The sequence below is a fragment of the Oryctolagus cuniculus genome, chromosome 6 (assembly GCF_964237555.1).
Source record: "Oryctolagus cuniculus chromosome 6, mOryCun1.1, whole genome shotgun sequence".
Taxonomy (NCBI): domain Eukaryota; kingdom Metazoa; phylum Chordata; class Mammalia; order Lagomorpha; family Leporidae; genus Oryctolagus; species Oryctolagus cuniculus.
This window is the reverse complement of record NC_091437.1, coordinates 58,025,268-58,052,917: the sequence shown is the minus strand read 5'-3', so window position 1 is coordinate 58,052,917 and position 27,650 is coordinate 58,025,268. Positions and strand designations below refer to the sequence as shown.

Here is a 27,650-nt window from a genome sequence, read left to right as displayed (position 1 = left end):
GCTTGAGCATGGGCTGGAGCGGGTGGCCGAGGCCACGCTGCATGCGGGGACGCGTATCTATGCTCCTGCATCCAGTCAGAGCGGGGTGTGCAGATGGGCCCACAGGTGGCTCAGGGCTTGTGCTTGTTAAGCCTTGTGGATTTTCCCCTCTTGGTGAATATCAAAGTCAGGCACATTTGTGATGGGGCTGGGTCACATGACACCTGCACAGGTTTGGGTGTGTCCTCGCGTGCCTGTGTCCTTGGGATTGGATGTCTCCTTAGAGACCACTCCCACCCACGGCTCCAGGTCTCCCAGCGCCAAGGCGATTCTCCAGGCAACAGAGCCCCTAATTGGGATCTTGGCTGTTGTGGGCTAAGCGTGCAGTGGAGCGTGCTCCCTCAACACCCCAGCTTCCCCTTCTCCTCTCCCTCCCTCGGGAAGGGCTCGGAAGGGAACTGGGCCCTCTCAAGGAGATCAGGTTTACAGGAGGAACCTGTAGCCCAAAGCCAACCCGGGCAGCAAAGGCCAGAGGACTGAGCTGTGGCTGACGGCTTTCCCTGCTTCCTGGTAGACACCTAGTCCTAGTGGTGTCCTTCCAGGGAGCATGATACGGCAGGAGTGATGGGAGATGTTCCCTCGTCCCCAGACAAGGCTACATACCACCGCGACTTCCAGCCTGCTGCACTTGCTCTGGCTACTCTCCGGTGGAGCAAGATGCCATGCTGGGAGCCGCCTGTGAAGAAGGCCACCGGGCCAGGAACTCAGGCAACAATCCTGGAGAAACTGAGTCCCGCAGATAACCACGAGGGAGCGCGAATGTAGGTCCTTCCCCAGCCAAGTCTTTTTTTTTTTTTTTTTTTAAAGATTTATTTATTTGGGGCCGGCGCTGTGGCTCAATAGGCTAATCCTCCACCTGCAGCACCGGCACACCGGGTTCTAGTCCCGGTCGGGGCACCAGATTCTGTCCCGATTGCCCCTCTTCCAGGCCAGCTCTCTGCTGTGGCCTGGGAGTGCAGTGGGGGATGGCCCAAGTCCTTGGGCCCTGCACCCGCATGGGAGACCAGGATAAGCACCTGGCTCCTGGCTTCGGATCAGCGCGATGTGCCGGCCGCAGTGGCCATTGGAGGGTGAACCAATGGCAAAAGGAAGACCTTTCTCTCTGTCTCTCTCTCTCTCACTGTCCACTCTGTCAAAAAAAAAAAAAAAGATTTATTTATTTGAAAGTCAGCTAGAGAGAGAGAGAGAGAGAGAGAGAGAGAGAGATATCTTCCATTCACTGGTTCATTCCCTGAATGGCTGATATGGCTGGGGTGGGGCCAGGCCAAAGCCAGGAGCCTGGAGCTTTTTCTCGTCTCCCAGGTGGGCGCAGGGGCCCAAGCACTCGGGCCATCCTCCGCTGCTTTCCTAGGCACATTAGCAGGGAGCTAGATTGGAAGACGAGCAGCTGGGACTCGAACCAGCGCCCATATGGGATGCCGGCATCAACGGTGCTGGCCCCTCCAGTCAAGTCTCGAAATGATCACAGCTCTGGCCAATAACCCTGCCTGCTGCCTGTGAGAGACTCTAACAGAGGACCCAGCCCTGGCCTCCTGACCTTCAGGAACGATGAGGTAATAAATGTTCATTGAGGCCACAAAGTTTTGGGGTAGTTTGTTATGTAACAAGAGTTCTGAAAAACAGATGGAAATGGACCTAACAGGTGTTAACTGATTTCAACTCACCATGCTGAAAAACAGCACAGATCCAAGTTCAGATCCTGCCTTCGCGTCCTCATCAGCCACGTGGGACGACAGCTGTCCACTTCCGCAGGGCCGTTGTGAGGACGAAGGGTGACACAGCACAGAGGGTGTTGGAGATACTCAGTGAATATTTGCCCAGCCTGTCCTCTGGCCTACACTTCCGCCGCGCAGCGTACTAAGTCCAGCACCACGGAGCAGGTGCTGAGGAAGAGAGAGGGGCGCAGGCCCGAGCAGCCGGCTCTGAGAGCACTGCCCAAGGCTCCCAGGCTGGCGTGAGAGCACCGTGTGACCTCCGCAGTGTCACGGAGGGAAGCGCGTGCACACCTTCATCTTCCTGTGAACATAGTAATGAAACAGTGTGGTGCTTGCCGAGCCTCGACAGAGCGGGAGAGAACAGTGCCAGACGGGGTAAGCCTTCTATGACGCGTTTCTGTGGAATGACTGTGCAGTTAGAATCTGCCGAGAAACCAAGATTCTCGCTAGACTTCTCTACCAGCTGCTGTTTTACAGAGTTCAGGATTTGCCTTCACAAGGAAAACTGTATTTTTAATTTTTTAATGATATCTTTATTTATTTGAGAGGTAGAGTTACAGACAGAAAGAGGGAGAGGCAGAGGCAGAGAGAGAGAGAGAGAGAGAGAAAGAGAGAGAGAGGTCTTCCATCCACTGATTCACTCCTCAAATGGCCGCAGCGGCCAGAGCTGAGCAGATCCAAAGCCAGGAGCCAGGAGCTTCTTCTGGGTCTCCCACGTGGGTGCAGTGGCCCAAGGACTTGAACCATCTTCTACTGCTTTCCTAGGCCATAGCAGAGAGCTGGATCAGAAGAGAAGCCAGGACTCGAACCAGTGCCCATATGGAATGCTGGCACTGCAGGTGGAGGCTTAGCCTACTATGCTGCTGCGCTGGCCCCTGTATTTTTAATTGCTAATGAAATAAAGTATAAGGCCATGGCTCACTTATGTTTGAACTACTAGAAGGAATCCCATCTGCAACACATTTCCTGTGGTTTTCCTCACACATGGGAGAGCAACATTTCTACATAAACGTGGTGACTCTGCTTTCAGAGTTGCAAGAAAAATTTCAAGAAAACACTAGTCTGAGAAATGAGTTATAACAGGAGCCTGTTGTTCAAAGTAAGGCCAATCTCTCATGTCTTATCGGAAAGAAAGGGTATCATCTTTACTATAAGTCTGAACCTTGAAGGCAGAGCCCTGGGGTGACAGCCTGTTGACAGTGGCAACCTCAGATCGGTAGCCTGGTGCCAGTGTTTCTCACAACCTTCCCGTCCTGGGATGGGTGAGGGCCAACCCCAGGGGTACTAAGGGCTGTGGCGAGGTGGAAACCGGCTGCTCCTGAATTAGCACCTAGAACTGTATACTTAGGGTAGCCAAGGAAGAAAGAGATGCTTCAAACACTGTGTTTTAATTAGTTATCTTCATCTTCTCTTACAAATTCCACGCAGGTAGAAGGACTGGGTGCTGGCACTACCCAGCACTTCTTCCTGGCGCTACATGGCTCTGAAGCAATCTCTCTGCAGGCAGTAATTGCACAGCTTAATTCTTCTAGACTGAACCACTTCAGATTTATGCCAGCGAAAAGCAAACGTCGTTTGTAAGTCATTTAATTGTGTTACTGTCTCTCAACTTTATCAGATGGTGCTGAGACAGAGAGGCCTGTGTGTGGTCCTGTGGGAGGTTCTGCAGCGCTCCCAGGCTTGTTCTAAATGCCCACAGCCCAGAGTCCCCAACACTGCTTCTTCCAAACTCGAAACCCACTACTGATGTAACAGGTTCAACTGGCATTTGTCTCAATTCAGGATCCATGTTGAAGGCTGCATCTCCAACAAATTGACAACCTGATTGCAGGCCCATTAACTAGTGCACACGTGGGCGCAAACCCGGTTTATTACGTTCTTTGGTTAAATACTGTTTTTACATCCTTTCAGAGCGTTTGGAGAACAAAGAAAATGATATCTGGTAGAAAGACTGAAACACATCTTACGCTTTTTCAGAGCATGGACTGAATTTACATTGTGCACTATTATACATTCTTATAATTAGGCCAGACTTATAAAAAGATAGGGCTTTTGCTGTTATTTGCTTGAAAAATAGATTTTTCCGGGGCTAGCCAACGTCACTGTCCTGAGACCCGGCCCACCAAGAGTCTCCTGATGAAGGCTGATTGGCTCGGGTCAGCTCATCATGTCCAGGCTGCAGGGTTCAGTGCTGCCGTCACAGCGCAGGGCCTCTGCCACATCTCTTCTGAAGACAGAGAGGTTCTGGGTGAACCTACGGAGAGAGAACGGAAGGGAAGCAGTGGGTCCCCGTGCATCTGAACCTCTGGACGAGACGGCCACTGAGGAGTTCAGGACCTTGGAGAGGACCTGGCTTGGAGGGAGGCTCCAGGGGGCAGCTGAGCTCTTTCCCGGCCAATGACCGTTTCCCCACCAGCACCGCCCACCCCTGCTCCCGAGAAAACAAGGGCTGCCACCAGCTCCACCCTGCCCATACTGAGGGCTACATTTTGTACTTCTAAAGTTGAAAACATTTTCTTTAAAAGTCCAATTACACGTAGATGGTAAGGAGTATAAAGAAAACAGCCGAAATGTATGTGCCAAGCACTGATTCAGTTGACATATAAACTCATTTATCATCGCAAGCCTCCCCGAAAGTGGGCAGCAGCATCCTCATTTTACTGACGAGAAAACTGCACTTAGCGGTTGGAAGGAGAGGGCACTGGTTGGGCTGCCTCTACCGCTTCCTAGCTAGGCCACTCTGATGAATCCTTGACCTCTTGCCTTAGCGCCTAACACGAGTAGCTACCTCCAAGGACTGTAGGAAGTGAGAATTCACTGCATCAGCTGAGACAGTGCCTGGCACAAAGAGAACGGTCAGTCCTTGCTGGCTTTTGTCCTTATTAAGCTGGGAGGACTGCCTTGCACCATTTCACGGAGCAGTGCAGGCGGGACACTCAACTTTCTGAGCCTCAGGTGAGCCCCCACCCCCGCCCCCGTGTTGCTCCGCATTCTTCAACTCTCCTCTGCAGACTTCCAGGGTTGCCCCTTTCTGCCGGACAGAGGACTATGAGAGAGTGCAATGAACATGTCTTCAGAGGCCATGGCCTCGGATTACCACAGCCCGGGCTGCTGACTCCAGGACACAGTGTGGCAATTGGGAATGACTGAGGATTTGCATTGCAAATGCTTGCCCACATTTTTTTTTTTTTTTTTTTTTTTTGACAGGCAGAGTGGACAGTGAGAGAGAGAGACAGAGAGAAAGGTCTTCCTTTGCCGTTGGTTCACCCTCCAGTGGCTGCCGTGGCCAGCGCGCTGCGGCCAGCACACCGCGCTGATCCAAAGCCAGGAACCAGGTGCTTCTCCTGGTCTCCCATGGGGTGCAGGGCCCAAACACTTGGGCCATCCTCCACTGCACTCCCTGGCCACAGCAGAGAGCTGGACTGGAAGAGGAGCAACCGGGACTAGAACCTGGGGTGCCAGTGCCGCAAGCGGAGGATAAGCCAAGTGAGCCATTGCACCGGCCCCTGCCCACATTTATAAAAGGATGATGCAGGCAGCTTTTCCTTCTCTGATATTCACTGATGTCTGCATCCTCCATTAGAATGTAAACCACATGAGGGCAGGAGCCTTGACCAATCCAATGTCTGCACGTAAGTTTTGTGACCACAATGACTGAGTTCAGGCCTGGCTGGTAAGATAGGGTTCCTGTCACTTACATCTTCCTGGCAACTGCAACAGTAAAGGATGTGCACAGGAAGCAGTTAACACCTACTGTGGGCCACCTGTCCCAGGTGCCCTGCTTCCCCACAACTGTCATTTATTTATTTTATTTTATTTTTATTTATTTATTTATTTATTTTTTTGACAGGCAGAGTGGACAGTGAGAGAGAGACAGAGAGAAAGGTCTTCCTTTTGCCGTTGGTTCACCCTCCAATGGCCGCCGCGGCCGGCGCGTTGCAGCCGGCGCACCGCGCTGATCCGATGGCAGGAGCCAGGAGCCAGGTGCTTTTCCTGGTCTCCCATGGGGTGCAGGGCCCAAGCACCTGGGCCATCCTCCACTGCCCTCCCTGGCCACAGCAGAGAGCTGGCCTGGAAGAGGGGCAACCGGGACAGAATCCGGCGCCCCGACCGGGACTAGAACCCGGTGTGCCGACGCCGCTAGGCGGAGGATTAGCCTAGTGAGCCGCGGCGCCGGCTACAACTGTCATTTAAACACTCACGACCCACTGTCATCATCCCCACTTTGCTGGTGAAGACAATGAGGAGCACCGTAGCTAACTGCCCTGCTGCCACACACACAGGGCGCGGGCAGAAACGCAGCTGGGTCTGCTGCCTGCAAAGCCTGATCTTGTCCAAATGCCACAGTCTCTCCTCGTCCGTCTTCTGCAGCAGGTCTGAGCTTCCCCTCTTTTGATCCTTTCCATTACAATTCTCTCGCCTCCTAAACTGTAAATTCCATAGGGCAAAGGCTGCATTTCAGCAATCCCTGCGTGCCTGGACAGTGCTAGCATTTTGCCTGGAAGAAAGCAAATATCCCATAATAATCACTGAATGCAACCGATGTGAGTCCAGGGTCCCAGGATGTGTGTAACAGAAGAGCCACATCCATGTGTGGGCCGTGTTAAGCACAATCCAGTTATTCTCAGCAAAGTGGCCAAGTTCAGCACCCCAGAGATGCCCCACTAGGCAATGCTCACCTGTCTCTGTTCTTGACAGACAGGTTCTGCTCCACTCCTTCCATCAGATTCCTGAAGCACTGGGCAAGGACCTCCTGCTTGGGGAGTGACTGGCTGTTTATCAGGCTTGCTCTCAGTTCACTGAAATACTGTTGGGAGACAGAAGGCATCAGAGCTCTGACTCCAACCCTGGCCTAGAGGACGCTGTGGCAGACAGGGCAGGAGCAGCTCCAATCTACTCAGGCCTCGCTCAGGGGGATTTTTGTCCAGATCCACATTGTTGACCCGTAAGCTCTTAGAGAAAACCCAAGCAAGAGATATTCCCAGGCATAAATTGAATTATCCCTTTCCAAAAAAATCTCTCGCTGTAACTGTCCTGTTGCCACTGTTTGGGCTGATGGCGTCCTTGCCTCCTCGGTGGGGCCCTGGACGCATGGTCTCCCTGGCTCTCACCTCCACTAGTCACAGCAAGGCTGGAAGAGGGAGGGCCCCGCAGGCCGAGGGGAAGCACTTAACGAAACTCGCCCAGGGAGCCCCTTGGGTGACTGAAGGCAAGGCCTGGGGGCTCCCTCGTGCTTCAGCATCTTCCCTGGCTTCAGCGAGCCAGTCGGCAAGCAATTCTGGGCTGCGTTCCAAGTCTCTGTCTTCGCGAGCTGGAATGGGTCTGCTCTGAGGCGGGGACTGGAGGGGCTTGCTTGGTTCTGGGAGAGCTTTCTGACACCAAGGAAATCAGCTGTCACGCCTGGTCACAAACAACTGCACAGCGCCTTCTCCTCTGCTGGGCTCTGATGCTAAGCTAGCTCCTCATCACTGGAAACAGCCTAATTTCAGCACAAAGACAACATTTTGCCAGCCTGGTGTTTATCCTTCCAAGCCCAAACAGCCTGATATTTAATTTCCATCATACATTAAAACAGCTCACATCAAAAAACACACATAATTAATATGTAGTCAGACTAATACTTAACTACTATATATCAGAGGCATTACACTTAAGCCACAGTGTCTTCCTGAACAAGACTGGGAATGCACAAAACTACTTATTTTTCCCTTTTATAATGATGCAGTGACTCACACCAAATAGAAAATTATTAGTTTTTCATCCCAAACCATGAAATATTGCCTCCATCAGTAAAGTATAATATTGTGATGTCATAAGCTTTTTCTAAACACTGAATTTGCCCTTATTCCCTCTCAATCATTTTAAAAGAACTGCTCTCTTTTATAGAGCTTGGATTTAAATCACAATAACACTGAGGGAAGATGAATGACAGTGCTATTGAATGTGGCTAAAATTGGATACTTCAGCACAGGTGAGTGATGAGACAGCTCTTCTCTTTTTGATATATTTTCTTCTTCTATTAGTTTCCTTCCAAGGCTGGGATTTTCGTTTGAATTTTAATGTATGCGGCTGCCTCTAATCTCACTGTCTTTTTCCCCAGTACTATCTTATTGTATAGACAATTCATTCTCCCAAGCAGTAATGCACTGTTCCTGCTGACTGCTGGGGAGGCAGGGTGGGTTGCGGAGGGAGCAGGGGAGGCCTGGGAGGAAGTCCAGGCTGGCAAGCACACCTAAGGAGCTGGAGCGTGCGCTCCCTACAGGAAGGGTGCTGGCTCGGTGGAGGAGTCCATGATGGGCTACTGCCGCCACCATCTAGGGCAGTGGAGGTCCAGGCTATAAAAGGAGGCAAAGGGAAGAGGCAAATGGTTGTGGCTTGGAATCCCCCCGGAATGGGGAAGGGAAGAGAGGGTCCTCCTGAGCAAACCAGCCTCCCTCTCGCACCAGGGCTCTCTCTGGGTTCCCGAAGAGCCATTCTGGAGGACTGTGCGACTGAAGACCAGCCTTCTGCGGGACAAGGCAGCCCTGCCCCAGAGCGGGCAATGTCCCGGCTGAAACGCAGCCAGCTCTGCTCCTGTGTCCTCCACTGCCACAGCTCAGCTCGGGGCACGGCTTCTCTTTCCTCCTGTGGACCTCCCGGTTCCCACTCTTACCTTCTCGTCGAGCAGAATGAGCGCCAGGAGAGGCCTGGACACCGACCACTGGTTCCGACAGTCTTCGAAGACAATGGTGTTCATGAGCACGGACATCATCTGCAAGACATGGCCACATGAAGCCTGGGATGCCTCGCCCCGGAGCTCCCCTAACTCCAAGCCTTTAATAACCCCACCTTCTGACCCCTAACCCACCCCATCTTGCTAACGGCCATGAGGGCTCTTCCCGGACAAACAGCTTTGCCTCTGGAAGCCAACAGTGCTGCCTGTGGGAACCCTTGGCAAAGCCCCCAGCTCTCCAAGGAAGCATTTCCACCATCAAAGGCTTCTGAGGGAAACTTGGGGGTGGGCGGAAGTCAGAGCATCAGTGTCCGCCTCTCGACCCTGACAGGCTTTCCTCTCTGGGTACCAGGCAAAGGCCCAGTTCACCTTCCCACCCACCTCTCATTTCACCTAAGAGGTCATGCCACGGCGGCCAACAGCCCTGAGAGCGAGGAATGGGCCACATTTCACGTGGCCTTGGAATGTCAAACGTCCTACTGGCTCAGGCTGTGTTCTCATTCTTCAATCACTAATTCACTCACTCACTCACTCACTCACTCCTACACGTCCATAGTCAACCTTTCTCTTAAAGATTCCACAGTGAGGAGATAGGAGAGTCCAGCCATGTACCACGACGTCTGCCCCTAGGGAGCCTGACGCATCCTGGGAGAGACCACGCTGGGCAGAAGTTACACGGGAAACAGGGCTGGGCAGAGTGCTGTGGGCGTGCAGGGGAGGGAGCACTGCCGCTGGGGCCTTGAGGAGGGGACAGAAGGTCGCACTGCAGGAGTTCAACACCCGCGTGTCCTAAGCAGAGCAAGCAGCACCCAAGGAGGGTGGGAGTGAACGGGAGTGGGTCCGCAAGGCTCAGAACTCAGCGTGCGCGACAATGGAGTGGGGAGTGGGAAGGGAGGGCCACGCGGGGGAGTCTGAAGTCTCCAGTAGCGGGAGCCGGTGATGGCTGGGCAGACGTGCTCAGACCGGTATCTCAGGAAGAGCCCTCTGGGACAGGCGGCCTGGGAGCTGTGAAGGTGCCCCAAAGGAGGGAGGCCGGGGTGGGGGGTGGGGGGTGAGGGGGGGTGGGGCTGCCGCCGTGGCCCACACACAGCCCGGAGAGGTGTGGAGCTGATGACACAGTTTCTGGTTCTCGGATTCTTTTTTTTTTTTTTTTTTTTTTAAGATTTTTATTCATTTATTTGACAGGTAGAGTCACAGACAGTGAGAGAGACAGAGAGAAAGGTCTTCCCTCTGTTGGTTCACTCCCCAAATGGCTGCATCGGCCGGAGCTGCGCCGATCCGAAGCCAGGAGCCAGGCTCTTCCTTCTGGCCTCCCATGCGGGTGCAGGCGCCCAAGCACTTGGGCCATCCTCCACTGCCTTCCCGGGCCACAGCAGAGAGCTGGACTGGAAGAGGAGCAGCCGGGACTAGAACCGGTGCCCATATGGGATGCTGGCGGAGGGTTAACCTAGTGCGCCACGGCGTTGGCCCCTGGATTCTTTTTAATTTTCAGACCTGTAGTTTACTTGGAAACCTGTAAAGGTAACATTCAAGGGCGAAACCCTGTTGGTGCTGGCTGGATAGTCATATAAACATTTTAGAGATGAGCGGTAGAGCTAACACTTCTCTTTAAGCTCTGAATTCATATTGCTTCACTCCTTTTACAAAACCATTTTTCCCTACAGTTTTTTGTGCCCCCCCCCCATTTTATTTGCATTTGGGCTTATAAAGGAAAACCAAATGTTTTATTATGATTTTTGCTTCAGTCACTTTAGGACAAATTAAAAGTCCTCAACTGTTGAAAAAAATAATTTTACCTATTTGAGAGAGGCAGAGAGATGATCCCATCTGTTGGTCCCCTTCCTAAATACTACAACAGCCGGGAGGCAGGAACTCAATACAGGTCTCCCACTTGGTCAGCAGGGGTCCAACAGTTGAGCCACCCTGTGCTGCTTCCCAGGGCGGACAGCAGCAGGCAGCTTGGATCAGGAGCAGAGCCGGTACACGAACCCAGGCACTCTGACATGGGATGTATCTGGCATATTAACTCCTAGGCCAAATGCCTACCCCTGCTTCTTGGACTTTTTTTTTTTTTTTTAGATTTATTTGTTTTATTTGAAAGTCAGAGTTACAAGAGAGAGGAGGGGCAGAGAGAGAGAGAGGTCTTCCATCTGCTGGTTCACTCCCCAGATGGCCACAATGGCCGGAGCTGCGCCAATCCGAAGACAGGAGCCAGGAGCTTCCTGTGGGTCTCCCACATGGGTGCAGGGGCCCAAGGACTTGGGGCATCTTCTACTGCTTTCCCAGGCCATAGCAGAGAGCTGAATGGGAAGTGGAGCAGCCTGGCCTCGAACCAGCGCCCATATGGGATGCCGGTGCTTCAGGCCAGGGTGTTAACCCGCTGCACCACAGCGCCGGCCCAGACTTTTTAATCTCTCACCTGTAGCCCTTCTGTCTGCACGGCTCCACAGCTCCTTTCTGCAGAGAAGGGCAGGGGAAATGGCAATTATGTGGCAAAGACCACCACACACACCGCCTTGACTGGGCTCTGGTGACCTGGCTGGCTTTGGAATACATTTGCTCTTGTCCTCTGGCATTTTTTGAAATCCAATTTACCCTGTGATCTCAGGCAAGTTACTGAAACTCTGTGTGTCTCGGTTTCATTAACTAGAAAGAGGGGGATAATAATCTAGCACAAGGAAAGCTCTGAGAATCAAATGAGATGGGGCATATAAAAAGTGCTACAAAGAGTATAATGAGCTGTAGACACTCAAGGTATATAATAACAACAGTAATGAGCTTCTCTGCCACTCTCAATGGCTGCCATTCCATAGATCACCATCACCACCACAATGAGGCTGGCTGCAAAGGAAATGTGCCAACTCCATCTTCCTGGTATGTCCAGTCTCTCCGGGGAGAGGCTAGGGCTCAAGCCTGGTGGGTCGAACATCATTTGCAGATCACATGCCTCCATGTTCAATCTAACAAGCCACTCGAAGTCATAGTGCCACAAATTAAATTGACAAGCAAAACTAACAGATCCAGGGAGACAGTCTAAAATATTATGGGCTTCACAATCTGAAGGCAGAATGGATATTTTAATGGAAAAGATTAAAGTTACAGGCACCAAATTCCTCCAGTAACTGACAAAGCATCCTGAAGTGATGTGCCAATTACTTTATACGGTTCTCCTGTGTATTCATTTGTCTGAATGCATGTATTTATGTCTGTAATAAGTAAGGGGATGTTTGAATAAAATACTTTTCTAAAAATAAAGTTGGCTAAAATGGATGATTTTTTTTTTCATTTTTACTCTTCTGGAAATATGAAAAGTAGTGAGCAATCTGCTGAAATGGCATTGACATGGCAGCCCGTTTCCAGAATTATTTTTTCTAATAATCCTAGAGTGGGGCATAGGAGAAAACAGCTCAACCAATGGGGCAAAGTCCCTAGGAGGAGGGCCCCTTCTTCTTCCTCAGGAAGAACACTGTGTGCCACACTTCCACATAGAACCCTTCCCAGGTAATGTGGGCTCTCTGGTGGAGCTCTCTATGGTTAACAGTACAAACAGGCCGGCGCTGAGGCTCACTAGGCTAATCCTCCGCCTGTGGCGCCAGCATCCCGGGTTCTAGTCCCATTTGGGATGCCGGATTCTGTCCCGGTTGCTCCTCTTCCAGGCCAGCTCTCTGCTGTGGCCCGGGAGTGCAGTGGAGGATGGCCCAAGTGCTTGGGCCCTGCACCCACAAGGGAGACCAGGAGAAGCACCTGGCTCCTGGCTTCAGACTGGCACAGTGCTGGCCGTAGCGGCCATTTGGGGAGTGAACCAACGGAAGGAAGAACTTTCTCTCTGTCTCTCTCTCTCACTGTCTAACTCTGCCTGTCCTAAAAAAAAAAAAAAAAAAAAAAAAAAAAAGGAAAAAAGGAAACAGTACAAGTAGCTGAACACTGAGAGGGGAGTGCTCGTGACAACTCTATGCGGTGTCACAGGTATTTGGTACAAGGAGTGGCTGCTTGAGCCAGGGCTCCACTCCCTCAGCTTCTGCTCACGCTCAACACAGCATCGGGGAGGTGCAAAGGCCACTTCCCAACCCGGGCTCTATTTTCCAGGGCTTGTGTCCCCAGCCGTATGTTATCTGCTGCACTAGCCTAAGCAGCTGTTCTACCAAAGCAGGGGAGGGCCATCTGGGAAGGAGAACTGGATGACTTGGTCCACTTAGGAAACCATATCCCTCACTGCCTCAGGTGTTACCTTAATCTCATTCCTTCTTCCCACAGGACTTTGTAGGAATTTCTCTTAGTGAAGAGCAATCAACCCAATGTGGTAGGCACAAGCTTTGGAGGCAGCCAGACTTGAGTCACTTAACTGGCAACACTGGGCAAATCAATTCCGTTCTCTGGGCCTTCACTTCCTTACACTTACCATGGGGACCACAACACCTATCTGATGGACTATGTGAGGAATGACTTCCTGTTACATATCAAGCATTTTGTGTCGCATCTGCCACATAACAATTCAATGTGATGTTCTTTGATCACAACTGTGGCTGCCTTTCCTTGGTTAACCCAATGGAATTACATGACTTAAGCAAGTACTCCAACTCTTGTCTTCATTAGATATAGACCAATAAGATAATGGTTGCCTCACAATTATCTGACTTCACTGGGAGCTGCAATCAACAAAACAACCTAAAATGGGAAAAAGGCCAGAAAGCATCTCTCATTGGTCTGGTACACATATTAGGAAGGATTTGGAATGAGAGCATTTCTTTGTCTTGAAAACTTGTAGTCTTCTAAATAAAACACAAAATACCTCACATGTATCTGGCCTGGGAAAATACAAGGTGGTGTGTTACACGGACTACTTCTCTGTTCACTCTCCAGCCCTTCTCCTACTCTTCCACCCTCACATGGGATGTAAAGCTCTAGCACAAAGCAAAGGAGACTACTTTCCTACCCAAACGCTGGGTCATCCCTCCTCCATGGCCGTGTGGTGACGAAATTGCTCTCACTACAAGTGCTGACGCAGAGATGTGGTTTGGGCCGGATGCTTCACATACTGGCGAGCACGTACTTGTTCTAAAGGAGGTGGAGGTCCAGTGGGTCCAGGAGCTGGGCAGAGCAGGCTGCCCGGAGAGCTGTGAGTGGAGACTGAGGGAGCAGAAGCTGACGGGCTGAAGACAGCCTGTTTGGATGCGTGCAGGGTGAGGTGAGATGGGTTTACTAATCTGCAGACACCTGTGATGCTAGGATCACGTGGGACTCCTTGTCACTGTGTCCCCAATGCCTAGAAAGGCATCTGACATCTATCAGAGAAACATCTACTGAATGAAAGAATGCACACATAAAGAAATACGTGGTGAATGGAAAAGAATGGCTGAAGTGTCTGTAAAGAGCTAGAGAGCGGAGAGGGGACTGTACAGAAAGTAGAGAAGTTCTGGCCTCAATCGAAGGCTAAAACTTGAAATGATTAAAATAACTGAACCAACACATTGCTCATTTCTTGTTTTTATGTGCAGAATCTTGGAATTCTTCTAAGCTACTGCTGTCCTAAGAGCCAGTAGCTCCCAGAGAGAACCGTCCTGCGGGGTTCTGGGTTCCAAAGACTCAAGGCTGAGGCACCATCTCCTTCATGACAAGCACTTCCGCCCAAGAGTAAGCTGTGCCCGGGTTTTCTCGTACCCAGCAGTAAGAACAGCTTTCATTTCTGGAGAGTCTTCTGGGCGCTCGGCATGCTAAGGCACTTGCACACGTCGTCTCTAATCCTCAACTAATCCTGGGAAGCAGGGATCATCCCCAGTGTGAGACTAAGGACCTGACTTGCTCAAGGTCTTGCCACCACAGGCCGCAATGCAGAAGCAGGCCACGTGCAGAGGCTGCCCGCGCCCATCAAGCCAGCCTGCTGCCTGCACCCTGGGGCTGTCTGTGCCAGCAGCGGTGAGTAAGCAGCAAGACCGGCTCTTCTGTCGACTTCTGGAAGACTGCGGGTGGGAGACGGAAGGCTCACTCCTCCACCTGCGGTGGCTCTCCTCCGTCACCCTGCCACCTGCTGCTGAGCCAGGCAGCCACTGAAATGTCTGTGACTAGAATCCAGGGCAGTGGTATCTGGGGAGCGCTCAGCAGCCCCTCCTGCCTCCCACCTGGAGATTTCTTTAAATTTGGTGAACATATTTTCAGACTCTCAAGATGAACAACGTCAGACTTAATTAATAGATTGTCTCTAGAAAATGGTCCATTGAACATTTTTATAAAAATTAATGGTTTCCCTCTTATCAAGGCTAGCATATCCACAGCAATTTAAATTAACATCATAGAGCACATTAGTAAATTAAACTAATTTCCTCTGAGTTAAAATACTCCTGATAAAGTGAATTCTTTTCATTACTAATGTTTGAGCACACTGAGTAGTATAACTAAAAATATCCCATAAAGTTGTATGAAATACATGAAAACATTCCACCCCCTTGTTTAAAAGGTGGTAGCAAAGAAAGCTTGAAAAGCAGGCTTTGGTTTAGACAAAGGAAGAACATAGTAAAGAAAGAAAAATGGAGAGACCAAAGACAAAGCAACACCATGCCTGGATCTGTAATGGGGGAAGTGGGGGGGGGGAGGTGGTGGAGGTGGGGGTCAGGAGAACAAAGACAAGATGATGAGCCTGTGACTCTGACCACCCTGATGCAAAGGACCCGAAGTCATTTGTACCTCTGCTAGGCGAGACTGACTGACTTTGATGGAATGAGCGGGTGATGTTTTGAGGAACAACCAATAATATTATAGCAATCTCTCAACAATCTTTTGGCATGTGCAATTGTGTAGTTGGCTTTCAGAGGCCAGTAAGTAAGGAAGGTTACGGTTGGCCCTCCCAACAGAAAAACAACAAAAACAAATAAACAAACAAACAAAAACAAAGCAAACACCCAATCCATGACTGCTTGCCTGGCTGGTGTGACGGAGTTTGAACAAGCAGCATCTACCCACCTCCAGTGATTTCTTCAGAGCCCTCCACCTGGGGTGGAGGTGCAGGATCAGGGAGAATCTGAATGCTGCCCTTCCAGGGTTCAGTGCTAGTGGAAGTCAGGGAGTTTCTGTCATTACTGAGTGTTGTTCCTGAGGCCATGTGCACAGCAGATATTGAAATGTGATCCTGCTCAAATTAGATACTAGTCATCTTTAGGGAAAAGGAATCAATTGCTCTCGTGGTCTGCTGTTTACCTGTGTGATACTAGTGGAATGTTATGAAAAATGAACGAATGGACAAATAAGCATATATTTAGTTGTATTTTCCTGTCTAGGTTACATTAAATCTAAGTTACATTAAATTTTTAAATATCTGTACATATTAAGCACATTCCTAAATGCTTATAGTGTTTTTGCAGCCTCATAATAGAAGTATTTAGCATTTTAAATGTGAAAAAAAAAAAGGCAAATGAAATGCAAGAAGAGATGAGCCTCTTCTAAGAAACAAGACTGCCATCAGTTACAGGTGAGCCAGTCACCCCTGCAGTCACCTGGGAGTCTGGTCTCCTTGGCCTTGAACAATGCTGGGTTAAAATCAAAAAAGCTTCTCACCTCAAAGGCGCTGCAGGACCAGCAAACTCAGCTGGCACTGGTCGGTCATATGTTAGCTCTGTGCGCCCCCACTTCCAAACTAACAGCACCCTCCTCTGCCACCCACCCCTTATATAAAGATAAGGAAAGCTTTTACTCCAAGTGATAAATTGTCTTAGATATTTAAAAACCTTTCCATCCACTGTGAAATTGAAAGGAAACACAACCTGGTTTTGCTGTGGTTACAATTTTCTCCATTACTGACTTTACCCCTAGTTCTCAAAACATTCATTTTAATCACAGTTTATTGGGGGGGGGAATCACATGCCTGTCTTCTAGCTTATAAGAAAGATGATAAAGTTAGAATGAGAGCTCAGGATTAATTAATTGAGAGTACTCCATGTAATGTGTCTATTCTGAACGTTACAGCACACATCACAATGCAAACAGTTTTATTTTCCAGGGTTGAAATAAATTATAATAAATAATTCATTTCAATGGCAGAGATGTACTGGAGAGCACCAGCAACAGAATTGACTACACTACACTGAGAGTCTCATTCTTGAATCTTCATTATCCATTTGAAACTTTTTATGAGCAGTAAATCATATTTCAAGTGGCTGCAGATCTCATAAAGCAGCTTGCTGCATTAAAATAAAACCAGAAAACCTGGGGCACTGGAAGGCTGCAGGGTTTGCCACTCAGCACTATTTGGGGAACTCTTTCTCACTCTTATCTTGCCAACATCAAACAGAACACGCTTCCATTTGATGTAAAAATTAAGCACGACTGGTCAAAACCCCTTCTAAATGTCCTCTAGGTAGAATTGTTGGGAAAATCTGTATGTTGAGGAATAACTTTTGACTCCCATAGCCATTTCTTCCTAATTTTTACTCAAGTGACACTTACTTCTAGTTCCTACTGCTCTGTGAATGACTTTCAGGTGGTCGGATTCTAGACCTTTAATTGTCTCTAGAACCAGCCTTTGAGGGGCCCCCAAACAGGCAGGTAGATGTGTACCAGCTTGACAAAGAGCAGGCAAAGGCACACGTGCTATGGTTCCGTCTAGAGGGACAAGCCCATCTTCACAGGATAGGGAGAGTTAACTTGAACCTTTTAAGATGATTAGAGCAACATCCAGGAAGGTGGACATATTAGGAAGAGGAAATAAAATAGGAAAAGGCACTAGGTACAGAGTTTGCAATTCTGAAGAATGAATAGCCTCCACACAGGAAACTTGAGAGAGACTTTTTGAGTAACAGGGAGCAGAGCTAAGGGTGAGGAGCAGAAGAACGGGCTGAATCCAGGCTACAAAAGGCCTTTTATGCCCTGTGAGGTACAGAATGAATTTGGACCAGGCCTTCGGAGCAACGGGTTAAGCTTCCATCTGTGACATCTGTATCCCATAAGGGAGCGTGGGTTTAAGTCTCAGCTACTCTGCTTCTGATCCAGCTCCCTGCTAATGTGTCTGGGGAGTAGCAGATGATGGCTCAAGTATTTGAGTCCCTGCCACCTGCATGGGAGACCAGGATGGAGTTCTGCCTCCTGGCTTCGGCCTGGTTCAGTCCCAGCTGCGATTTGTGGGCATATGAGGAGTGAACCAGCAGATGGAAGCTCTCTTGGTCACTCTGAGTTTCAGGTAGATAGATAGATTGAAAGATCGATAGATAAAATCTTTTAAAAAATGGTAGCTTTCACAGCATTTTAAAGGAGGAAGTGATGTGCTGAGGTTCTGCCATTTAGAACAGTAACTGGTAAGGTCTGGAGAACGGCAGCTACGGGTTAGTAATGCAGGCAAGGTAAGGAGTTTTTTTATTCTTGCAAAGGCTCAGTGGAGAAATGATGAGGACCTTACAAGGCAGAGACAGAGAAACAGTTAAAATCCTTGACTGCATTATTTCAATTTTCTTCCCAGTCACGGAAATCTTTCCAAGAAACATATTCTGATCTGAAATCGCAGATTAATTCAGAACCTCAAATGCTACATGCAGTGGAGAGGTGGACATCCTTCACCAGTTGGGTGATACAATTAACTTTGGGAATAAGTCACAATTTAACAAACGCTAGCCGTTGTATTAATATGTGCATATTATATATGACAGAGATGACTATAAGCCCAAGTTCATGTTAAATATTCAGTGATAAGAAACATCTGAGGCCATTCAAAGAGGGGGAGTGGGGAAATAGTTTGCTACTCTACTGAATGGGCATCACAACACTGCCCGATGCATGTCGTCTTTCACAACAAAACAACGAGGGCATCTCATGCAGCTATCAGAGTGTTATGAATATTGTATTTCATAATAGAATATTCTCGAAAGAGGGGGTTCAAAGCTCTCTCAGCTGTCACTACCGTCTCCCGACTTTCCTAAAGGGACTTGGTCAGATGGACCTAAACATTTCCATAACCACCAGTGGAGGATTATTTTACTTACTATGGGGGAAAGTATTTTCGTGGACAATTCAGAGAGTCCCTCAAAAGCATTTTCCATTAAAGATCAGAGTTTATATTTAAACCACAGAGGATGGCATGCTGCCCTTCAGATTTGAGGATTTGTATTTATAGTTGTCTAAGTGGCACACAGAGTGCTGGCCCAGAGGCCAGGGGGAGGAGTCAAAGACGCTGCTGTGGTTGGAAAGCTCTTTTCTCTCAATAATCACATCAGGGGCCCAAAGAATGATAGTGACTCAAGTGTTGGGATTAGAACCTCCTTGGCTGATTTAGTCAAACATTCACTGACCACCTCTCTTGGCCAGGCTGTGTCAGGCCCCTAGGCTATTCAGATGAACAAGCCACAGCGCCAGCCCTCCCAGAGCTCACAGTCCAGTGGGGGAGGGGATACACAGTACAGAAGCAATGACATTAGAGTGCCAGAAACAGAAGTCTGCTGGGGAGATCTTGAGAGACCAGGATGTTAACTCTGCCTAGGGGTTGAGGGCAGGCAGGGATGGCTCCATAGAGGAGGCGACTCTTGGATCTTTTGTAGTGAACGGCATGTAGTCAGGTGAGAAGGAAAGCAAGCAGGTGCACGGGTTTAGAGAAATGTCTGGGCAGCGATGAGCAGTCCTGTGGAACTGGAGAGGGTACGTGGAGCCAGCTGGTGGCAGATAAGGTTGATTAAGTAGGCAGAGGTAGAACCTGTGAAGAAACTCGTGCTATGTGTTAGGGAGCATGGATTTTATTCTGCAGGAAATGGCTGCCATCAAAACGGATCTGGGGCCGGCGCTGTAGTGCAGGAGGTTAAGCTTCGGCCTGCAGTGCTGGCATTCCTGGTTCCAATCCCCCCTCCCACCCCACTTCACTTCCAATCCAGCTCCCTGCTAATGTGCTTGGGAGAGGAGCAGAGGACGGTCCAAGTCCTTGGGCCCCTGCACCCATGTGGGAGACCTGGAAGAAGCTCCTGGCTGCTGGCTTCAGCTGGCCCAGCCCTGGCCATTGTGGCCATTTGGGGAGTAAACCCACAAATGGAAGACACTCCCCCACCATGTTTTCCAAATAAATAAATAAATAAATAAATCTTAAAAAAAATAAAGTGAGCGGATCTTTCTGGCAGTGATGTGGTAGTGACTGCTGGTAGAACACTTCCCCACAGGGTCCGAGCTTCGGGAGGTCTGGACCGCCTGATTCCTCCCAAGAAGATACAGCTTTTGCCTGTTCCCAGGTGGGGAGGCCACAGACACAGGTGACCTGCCTCAGTCGGGGCGCTGCCCGGCTGCTGTCTTGCTGGCTCTGTTGCCAGCACTCTGAGAAATGGCACCGCCATCACTTCCCTTGGCCCACAGCACATAACTTAATAGTGTCCCCTGTCAGGAATGGTTCTCTTTGTCAGGACGCTTTTTATTGATGTTCAACCTTCATTTTCCCTTTCTTAATATTATCCCATTATGCCAATACTCCATTGTGCCATGCTAAGTAATTCCCCTTCCTCCTTGGCATTTACATCTTCCAAGTATTTATAGACTTATCAAATGCCCCATTTAGTTGTCACTTAGGCAAGCTATACATATTTAGCTTCCTTAATCTGGCCCCATAAGCCAGCCCTTCCATTCTCCTAAATCACTTGAGTTACTTTCCTCCAGATTTCTGTCAATTTGTTTGCAGCCTCTCTATAATGCAGGGGGCTCAGGAAGATGATGGGGTTGGGGAGGGAGGCCCTCCTCCCTCTGTGGGATGAGAGTACACCATTTGCCTGGGGTGGAACACCTGCCCTTAAAGTGCAGCCTCCAAAACAGGCTAGGCTTCTGGAGGGACTGCGAATCCTTCTGACTATTTATAAGGTTTCACCTGCATACATTTCAAGTCAATCGTCGACTGTTATTAGCTCTTCTTATGTGCTAGGAGGACAGTTACTGAGCACCTACTATGTGCCATGTATGTGCCCCCCCCTTCATTTCTTACACCTAAGCATTGCTCAAAGAATTAATGACCTCCTACTATGTGTCAAGCACTGGTGGTACAGAATTGAATTAAATGTGGTCTCTGTGGTTCAAAGGCTCATGAAACCTAAGTATTTATTAATCTCTTGGTGTCCACCCATCAAGTAGTTTCTATCCAATCTTAAAAGTCTCAGAGAAATCATCCCTAAATGCACTTAACTCTAATTGATGTTGTTAGTTCCTTGAATGGAACTTCTTTGTCCCATCTGAAATGAGATGCCATATTAAGTATGGGCATTAACACAGAGCTTTTGTGTGGGGTTTTCTTTCTAGTGAGTTGCCTTGGGGCCTAAAAGAGTCTCTTCAGGCCTGGAACTTTCCATTGTTGTCCTTCTTGGCAGTTTACTTAAATTTTTAAAAAATGATTTACTTATTTATTTGAAAGGCAGAGTGACAGAGTGAAAGAGTAAGAAAGGGGGGAGAGGAGAGAGAGAGAGAGCGAGCGAGCGCAAGAGCTGTCTTCCATATGCTAGTGCATTCCCTAAATGGTCCTAAGAGCCAGGTCTGGGCTAGTCTGAAGTCAAGAGCCTGGAACTCCATCTGTGTCTCCCACATGGATGGCAGGGGCCCAGGTACTTGGGGCCATCCTTTGCTGCCTTATCAGGTTCATTAGCAGGAAGCTGGACCAGAAGTGGAGTATCTAGTAGTTGAACTGGTACACTGATAGGGGATGCCAGCATTGCATGCAGTGGTTTAAACTGTAGCACCACAACACCAGCCCCTGAATACTTTCTTTGTGTTAGATGAGTCTATTCTTACTGGTTCATTTTTGCCCTCACAATATCCCTGAGTCAAGAATCTTTGGGTGTAAATAAGGGCACAGACCACCTCAGAGAAAACTTAGTCTAAAAGGAGTAGTTAGAGGAACCCAAGTCTAGGAAGTACAGTCAGGCCTTGAGACGGCTTACAGTTGTGAATAGGCAGCTGGAAGGATCTTTCACTCTTTCTCTCTCTCCCCCTTTCCAACCCCTCCTCTCTGGGGCTGTTGGTCTCTCATTCTAGATCCCCTTGTCTTTCTGCTTCCATTGTCTCCCCCTGCAGACTGGCTACCTTTCTGAGCACAGGGCAGACAGAATGGCTGCTCCAAGGCTCTTGGATTTTCAAGTCTTCAATCTAGGTGAGGATGAAGAGACTGCCCATCCCCTTTGAACTGCTGGTTGCTAAATCTAGGGAGGAGGACTCCATCTGAGCCAGCTTGGGTCAAGCCTCTCCACCACTTGCCTGATCAGTTCTCCAAGGAAGGAGTCCTAGGCACCATCAGGGATTTCTGAATGACTGTTGCGCATCTCCTGTGACCACTCTTCTACCCCTGCCAGTCCTGGTTCCTGGCCACTCAGCAGTGTTGTATAATGGTTAGCGGTTCAGGTTCTTCTACTTATTAGCTGTTGATTTTGTCTGAGTTATCTGACTTCTGAGAGCCATAATTACAAAATTTTGATTATAAAATGGAGATAAAAATACCTAGTTCGCAGAACTGTGAGATTTAAATAGAAAGATATGTAAAGCGGGTCCGGCGCCATGGCTCACTTGGTTAATCCTCCACCTGCGTCGCCGATATCCCATATGGGTGCTGGGTTCTAGTCCCAGTGGCTCCTCTTCTAGTCCAGCTCTCTGCTGTGGCCCGGGAAGGCATCAGAGGATGGCCCAAGTACTTGGGCCCCTGCACCCGCGTGGGAGACCAGGAGGAAGCACCTGGCTCCTGGCTTCAGATCGACGCAGCGCTGGCCGTAGTGGCCATTTGGGGAGTGAATCAGTGGAAGAAGATCTTTCTCTCTGTCTCTCTCTCTCTCACTGTCTGTAACTCTACCTGACAAATAAATAAATAAATAAATAAGAAATAAATAAGAAAGCTATGTAAAGCACTTGGTAGAGGATCTTAGCAAATGTTATTTCTACTTTGTTTTCATTATTAAAATTCTCTGTTTGAGTCTGAGGTTTTTGTATAGTGATCTCTCAGTCTCTGAAACACTGCAGGAAATAAGACTTCTGTCACAGGATGGGGGCGGGGGAAGGTAACTCTGTGACACCCACACACATTTAGGAGCCCTCTGGTGAGTTCTGGGCTGGCTTGGTGTCACCCAGGAGGACGCCCTCAGTTGTCACCTTCCTAGCTCATAGAAATTGCTGAGAGTAGAAAGACTGCACTTGTGTCAAACGTGGGAGTGCAAATAAATCCCCCCAAAATGTTTGCAAAGTAAGGATGAAAGCTGCTACCTGTGCTACCCTGCAGCATAAAATGCAGCTGTCCTCAGCGGAGCTTTCTTTTCCTGAGCACTCTTAAGAAAACCAAACAAAGCAAAGCAAAACCAAAAACCATTGAGAGTCAACAGATGAAACATCTCTTTTGAACACAGATTGCTAAAAACATTCCCAGAACTGGTGTCAGTATTTAATCTATGGATTAGAGTCCTCCTTGCAGAGGTTTTACAAAGGATACATTTAAAATTTAATGAATTCTTTTTATTCTTAATTTAGAGTGACAGCCAATTATGCCAATCACTGATAATGCAGAGGCTATATACCATCTTGCTTGCCACTTGCCATGCCGGGTGAGAGTGTTATAAAGCATGCCTAATTACTGGTGGGCTAACCCTGTGCAAGGCTGCGCTTTTTCTCTTAGGAAACGCTTTCTCCATGTTACACGGGTGTGAAGGAAAAGGTATGGCTGTTGTTCATTTTTGCAACTCCTTTGCTAGTCTCAGAACATTTGCTGCACACTAACAGCAAAACTCACTGTCCTAAACTGTAGAGAAAAAAACGATGACAGATGGGGTCACTTTCATTCATAAAGAAAACATTTGGAACCCCTGGGAATGCCAAATCAAGCCACTGGCACCCAATGACTCCATGCCAACTCACAAACTGTATCACATTTTTTGTTTAAAGACAAAGGCTAATCGACATGTGACTTATTCCAAATTCTTCCCTAGGAAGAGTTGTTTTATTTTTTCTATTTAGTGTACTGGAAAACATTGTAATTCCCCAATTCCATAAACATACAAATATAATTGTAAAATGACATCATTCTGTTTTCATTTAATTACCCCTGAAATGCTTTCTATTTAATATTCATTACTCAAAAGCTAATTTAAAAGAGAAAGAGATGCGACTTATTCAAAAAGATGTACTGTCATTCACAGCAATAGTTATCTAATATACAGAAGTTAATAAAGCAGATTAATCTACAAGTCCCTTTAAGCCATTCTTGAGTTTTGAACAACTGCCTCTTTGACCTTTCACCTTCACGCTGTGCACCAGTAGCAGGTGCCAGCTGTACAGAAATTATGGCTGCCGCGTCTGAACGCAAAATCTTTTCTTACTTTGCTTCTGACCAGCAGCTGACCCTTTAGGAGTGATTGTTTCTGGTGCCGGCCTAAAGGCTACATAAACCAGTAGCAGATAAACAAAAGGCTTACATATACCAGCTGCCTTGCCTAAGGGTACCATCCTAGGCTGACACCTCCACTCCTTCTCCAGCATCCCAAATTGCTCCTTGTTTGTTTCTATACATGCATTTAATCCTTATTATTTTGTGGAGGGGTACGGGTAGGAGAAACTGCCCCCTCCTCAAAGCAACAACAAAAAACCCCTCCCTTCCCTCGAACTTGACTTTTGAGTATTCCATGTCAAACTGTGCCATTATAATGCTAATCTAGGCCTGATTTAGCAACTTTAATAAGAGGCTAAAGCCTCTTGTAATTAGATAATAAAATTTTATTATGCATTTTAATATTAAAAGTCTTAAAATCAAACTCTTCAAATCATATATGGGTACAAAACTAAGGTACTTAAATATCATAGCCCCAGAAAATGGGAACTTGAAAAAGCACATTGTGGCTAATTTTTCATTCTCAGAAATGTAAACATGGAATTCCTATGTGGTGGCAGAGAAAGCTCCAACACTCTTAATTATGTGCAGGAAAGAATGAATCTATTCAAGTATGAAGCACGCTGCACCATTTCCAGCAATAGCATGAGATGGCTTTGACAGTTATTTCTTGGATACAAATTACACAAGTACAAAAACAATCCCCATAATGATTAAATGCAGTTATGTACATAGGAGAATACCAGTGCAAATGGTAACATATTTAAATGATTTTCCTTCATTAAAAAAATTATATATGATATTAAACCATCAATCACTGCTGAGGCACAGGAGTTTAAATGTATTGTCACTGGCTGAAATAAATGACTTGGAGACTGGATTCTGGCTCACTCAATATGGTGCCTTTGCTGTTGCTTAGCCACCCAACTCTCTGCTGGTTTGGGCTACATCTGGTGGATTCTATTCCTTTCAATTAATAAGGCAAGTTATGCCATCAATGGATTACATCCTTAAACTATGCTTAGAGGTTAAAAAAAAAAAACCCACATGTCCTAGTGTATGTGTGTGTGTGTGTGTGTGTGTGTTTGGCGCAGGGAGGGGGGAGCTCTCTGTTCTATTTGGAATAATATTTGAAGTACTTTTCTTCCTTCATCGTGTTTAGAATGAAATTTTCTTGTGGAATGTCAGCAGGGGTATTATATACATACACACATATATATAGTATGATACATTCTTATCCATTGGTTTATAAAGTAGTTGCCTATGAACATGTTAAGAGTTAATGCCTAAAGTCACTGCCTACTTTTAAGAACTTAATTTTTCAGGGTTTGTCTTGCAGAAATTCACAGACTATCAGGAGGTGTCAGGCTCTCCTGGGTGCTGAGACACCTATCTAAATGTAGGTGATCTTTGAGGAAAAAGGCACCCTATAGAACATACCATGGTCACAGCACTAATTTGCTGATTTATAAACCAAGGATAGATTTCTGTTACTGGTTTTTCTATTTGAGAATACCACTTTTGTTACAGGTGAAATAGTCATTCAACAAATATCCCTATAAAATGAAATCAAAATGTCAAAGATATGTGTAATAACAGGATTTGAACTAGAATCATCCTTTAAAAGATGTACAAAGAGTCATATAATATTACAGATAGAAGGCCATTTCAGTTAAAAATGTTTTTCTATTTTTAAAACCATAAACATTAACTTTCTGGACTAATCTTCTGAGATAGTGATCACAAATTCTTCCTCCTTAAGCAGCTTGGTTGTTCCCTAGATACTTCTGTCCAATCCTGGATCTCCAGATATTGCCTTGATCCTCAATAATTAGACTGTGTACATGCAAACTCACACACTTGAGAAAACTTTTTATTTTTGACTCAAACTTGGCTACTTTGAAAACCAAAAAGAGTTAGAAAAAATATTAACTGAATTTAACTGCCTGTTTATTACATGCTTCAGGATGCAAAGACACAACCCAAATGTGATAAAACGCCCCTTAATGAGGCAGTTTCAGTACTTAAATACAATAAAAGCAAATTAAATTAAAAAAATTAGGTAAAACCAAAATAACCATAACATTTTAAAACTAACAAAAAGCAGTCTTCAAAAATTATCAAAAAATCAGAGGAAATAAAAATATCACAGCACGGCTGTCAGAAAAAAAAGGGATCATGCATTGGACACCTCAGTTCTGAAATTCCTTGGGATGGCATAATACACAGGTTGGCAACTGATAGACATTTAGCATTGGCCTGAGTGTTTTCTTTTTGTTCTTCTTTCCTTTTTTTTTTTTTTTTTTTTTTAAGATCTTATTCATTGGCCGGCGCCGTGGCTCACTAGGCTAATACTCCGCCTTGCAGCGCTGGCACACCAGGTTCTAGTCCCAGTCGGGGCGCCGGATTCTGTCCCGGTTGCCCCTCTTCCAGGCCAGCTCTCTGCTGTGGCCCGGGAGTGCAGTGGAGGATGGCCCAAGTGCTTGGGCCCTGCACCCCATGGGAGACCTGGAGAAGCACCTGGCTCCTGCCATCGGATCAGCGCGGTGCGCCGGCCGCAGCGCGCCGGCCGCGGCTGCCATTGGAGGGTGAACCAATGGCAAAGGAAGACCTTTCTCTCTGTCTCTCTCTCTCACTGTCCACTCTGCCTGTCAAAAAATAAAAAAATAAAAACAAAAAACAAAACAAAAAAAGATCTTATTCATTTATTTGAAAGTCAAAGTTACAAAGAGAGGGAGAGGGAGAGAGAGAGAGAGAGAGATCTTCCATCCACTGGTTCACTTCCTAAATGGCCACACAAAGATCAGGGCTGGGCCAGGCTGAAGCCAGGTGCCAGAAGCTTCATCTGGGTATCCTACAGGGGTGCAGGGACCCAAGTACTTGGGCCATCTTCTGCTGCTTTCCTAGGTGCATTAGCAGGGAGCTGGATAAGAAGTAGAGTACCTGGGACTTGAACAGGGGCTCATATGGGATGCTGGCATCACAGGAGACAACTTTACACACTATGCCACAATGATGGCCCCTGTTTCTTATTTTCAATCAATGCCCAACATTTAAAAATTAGAATTTCTGGCAACAGTGTGTCTTACTTGTAGCAGGGCTGGGGAATGTCTGGCCCGTGGGCCATAGAAGGCCCACACAATCATTTGGTTTGGCCCTGCCAAGGCAACTGCAGGTGGGACTTGAAATTCAATAAAGCTATAACAGGCTAATTTTTAAGTTGATGATTTTGTTTGGCCCATGAATGATGTTATAAATATCCACATGGCCCTTGGCAGAAGAAACATTTCCCACCCCTGAAAGCAACAATTAGCTGGAGCTGTGTTGAAGCTGCCTGCTTTAGCTGAGATGCACATTCAACTTTCTTCCCAGTCTACTTCATTCATGTTTTCTGCCTGGTCTCAAAGGCATCTTAGTTTATGATACTTGCTCCACTGGTTAGGACGTGGAGAGGGACGCTCTAAGGAGTCCAGGTGTCAGACTCGTACCTTTACAATGACCACTGACAGAGCTAATCGTACTCACTAGCACAAGTTCCCTTTAGAAAAGAGAAACAGTTTACAACTAGAAAGAGGTGAAAAATGGCATCCAGTGCTGAGCAATCAGTGCTGAGAGCCAGGATACAGCACGGAGGTACTGGCGACCGGAGACGGATGCACAGCACAAGCTGCTTCCTACCTTCATCCTACAGCTGCCATATTGATTCTGTCCTCGAGAAATCAGGTTAACGTAAACCTCAAGAGCTACCTCAAAGGCATTAAAGTCACTAAAAAATATCATGGGACAGTTACACTATTAGACTCTGACCTTCCCAAGGATACATGCCCTACTAAATTTACACCCTCAATGTCTGCCTACAGAATTAATGAATAGATACAGGTGGAGAATAAGAGAG

The 27,650-nt window shown here is 47.5% G+C and overlaps 1 protein-coding gene and 1 long non-coding RNA gene across 11 annotated transcripts in view; one reads left to right on the top strand and one right to left on the bottom strand.

Annotated features, from left to right (window-relative positions):
• The first annotated feature begins 784 nt into the window (after positions 1-784).
• LOC127490549 (uncharacterized) lies at positions 785-9,511 on the top strand. The gene is made up of 4 exons (XR_007918548.2): positions 785-2,129; positions 3,183-3,331; positions 7,641-7,725; positions 8,201-9,511. It is a non-coding gene; the product is annotated as an uncharacterized lncRNA (long non-coding RNA).
• The window catches only part of RANBP17 (RAN binding protein 17), a 371,265-nt gene continuing 347,205 nt past the window's right edge, over positions 3,591-27,650 (bottom strand). For all 10 annotated transcript variants that reach the window (XR_011389899.1, XM_051843604.2, XM_070076412.1 and 7 more), the window contains 3 exons: positions 8,407-8,505; positions 6,434-6,561; positions 3,591-4,008 (listed from right to left, as the gene is read on the bottom strand). Coding sequence is in view for 9 of the 10 variants with exons in the window: in XM_051843604.2 (XP_051699564.1) it covers positions 3,912-4,008; positions 6,434-6,561; positions 8,407-8,505 (324 nt within the window). In the remaining variant the exon portion in view is untranslated. The remainder of the gene's footprint in view (positions 4,009-6,433; positions 6,562-8,406; positions 8,506-27,650) is intronic.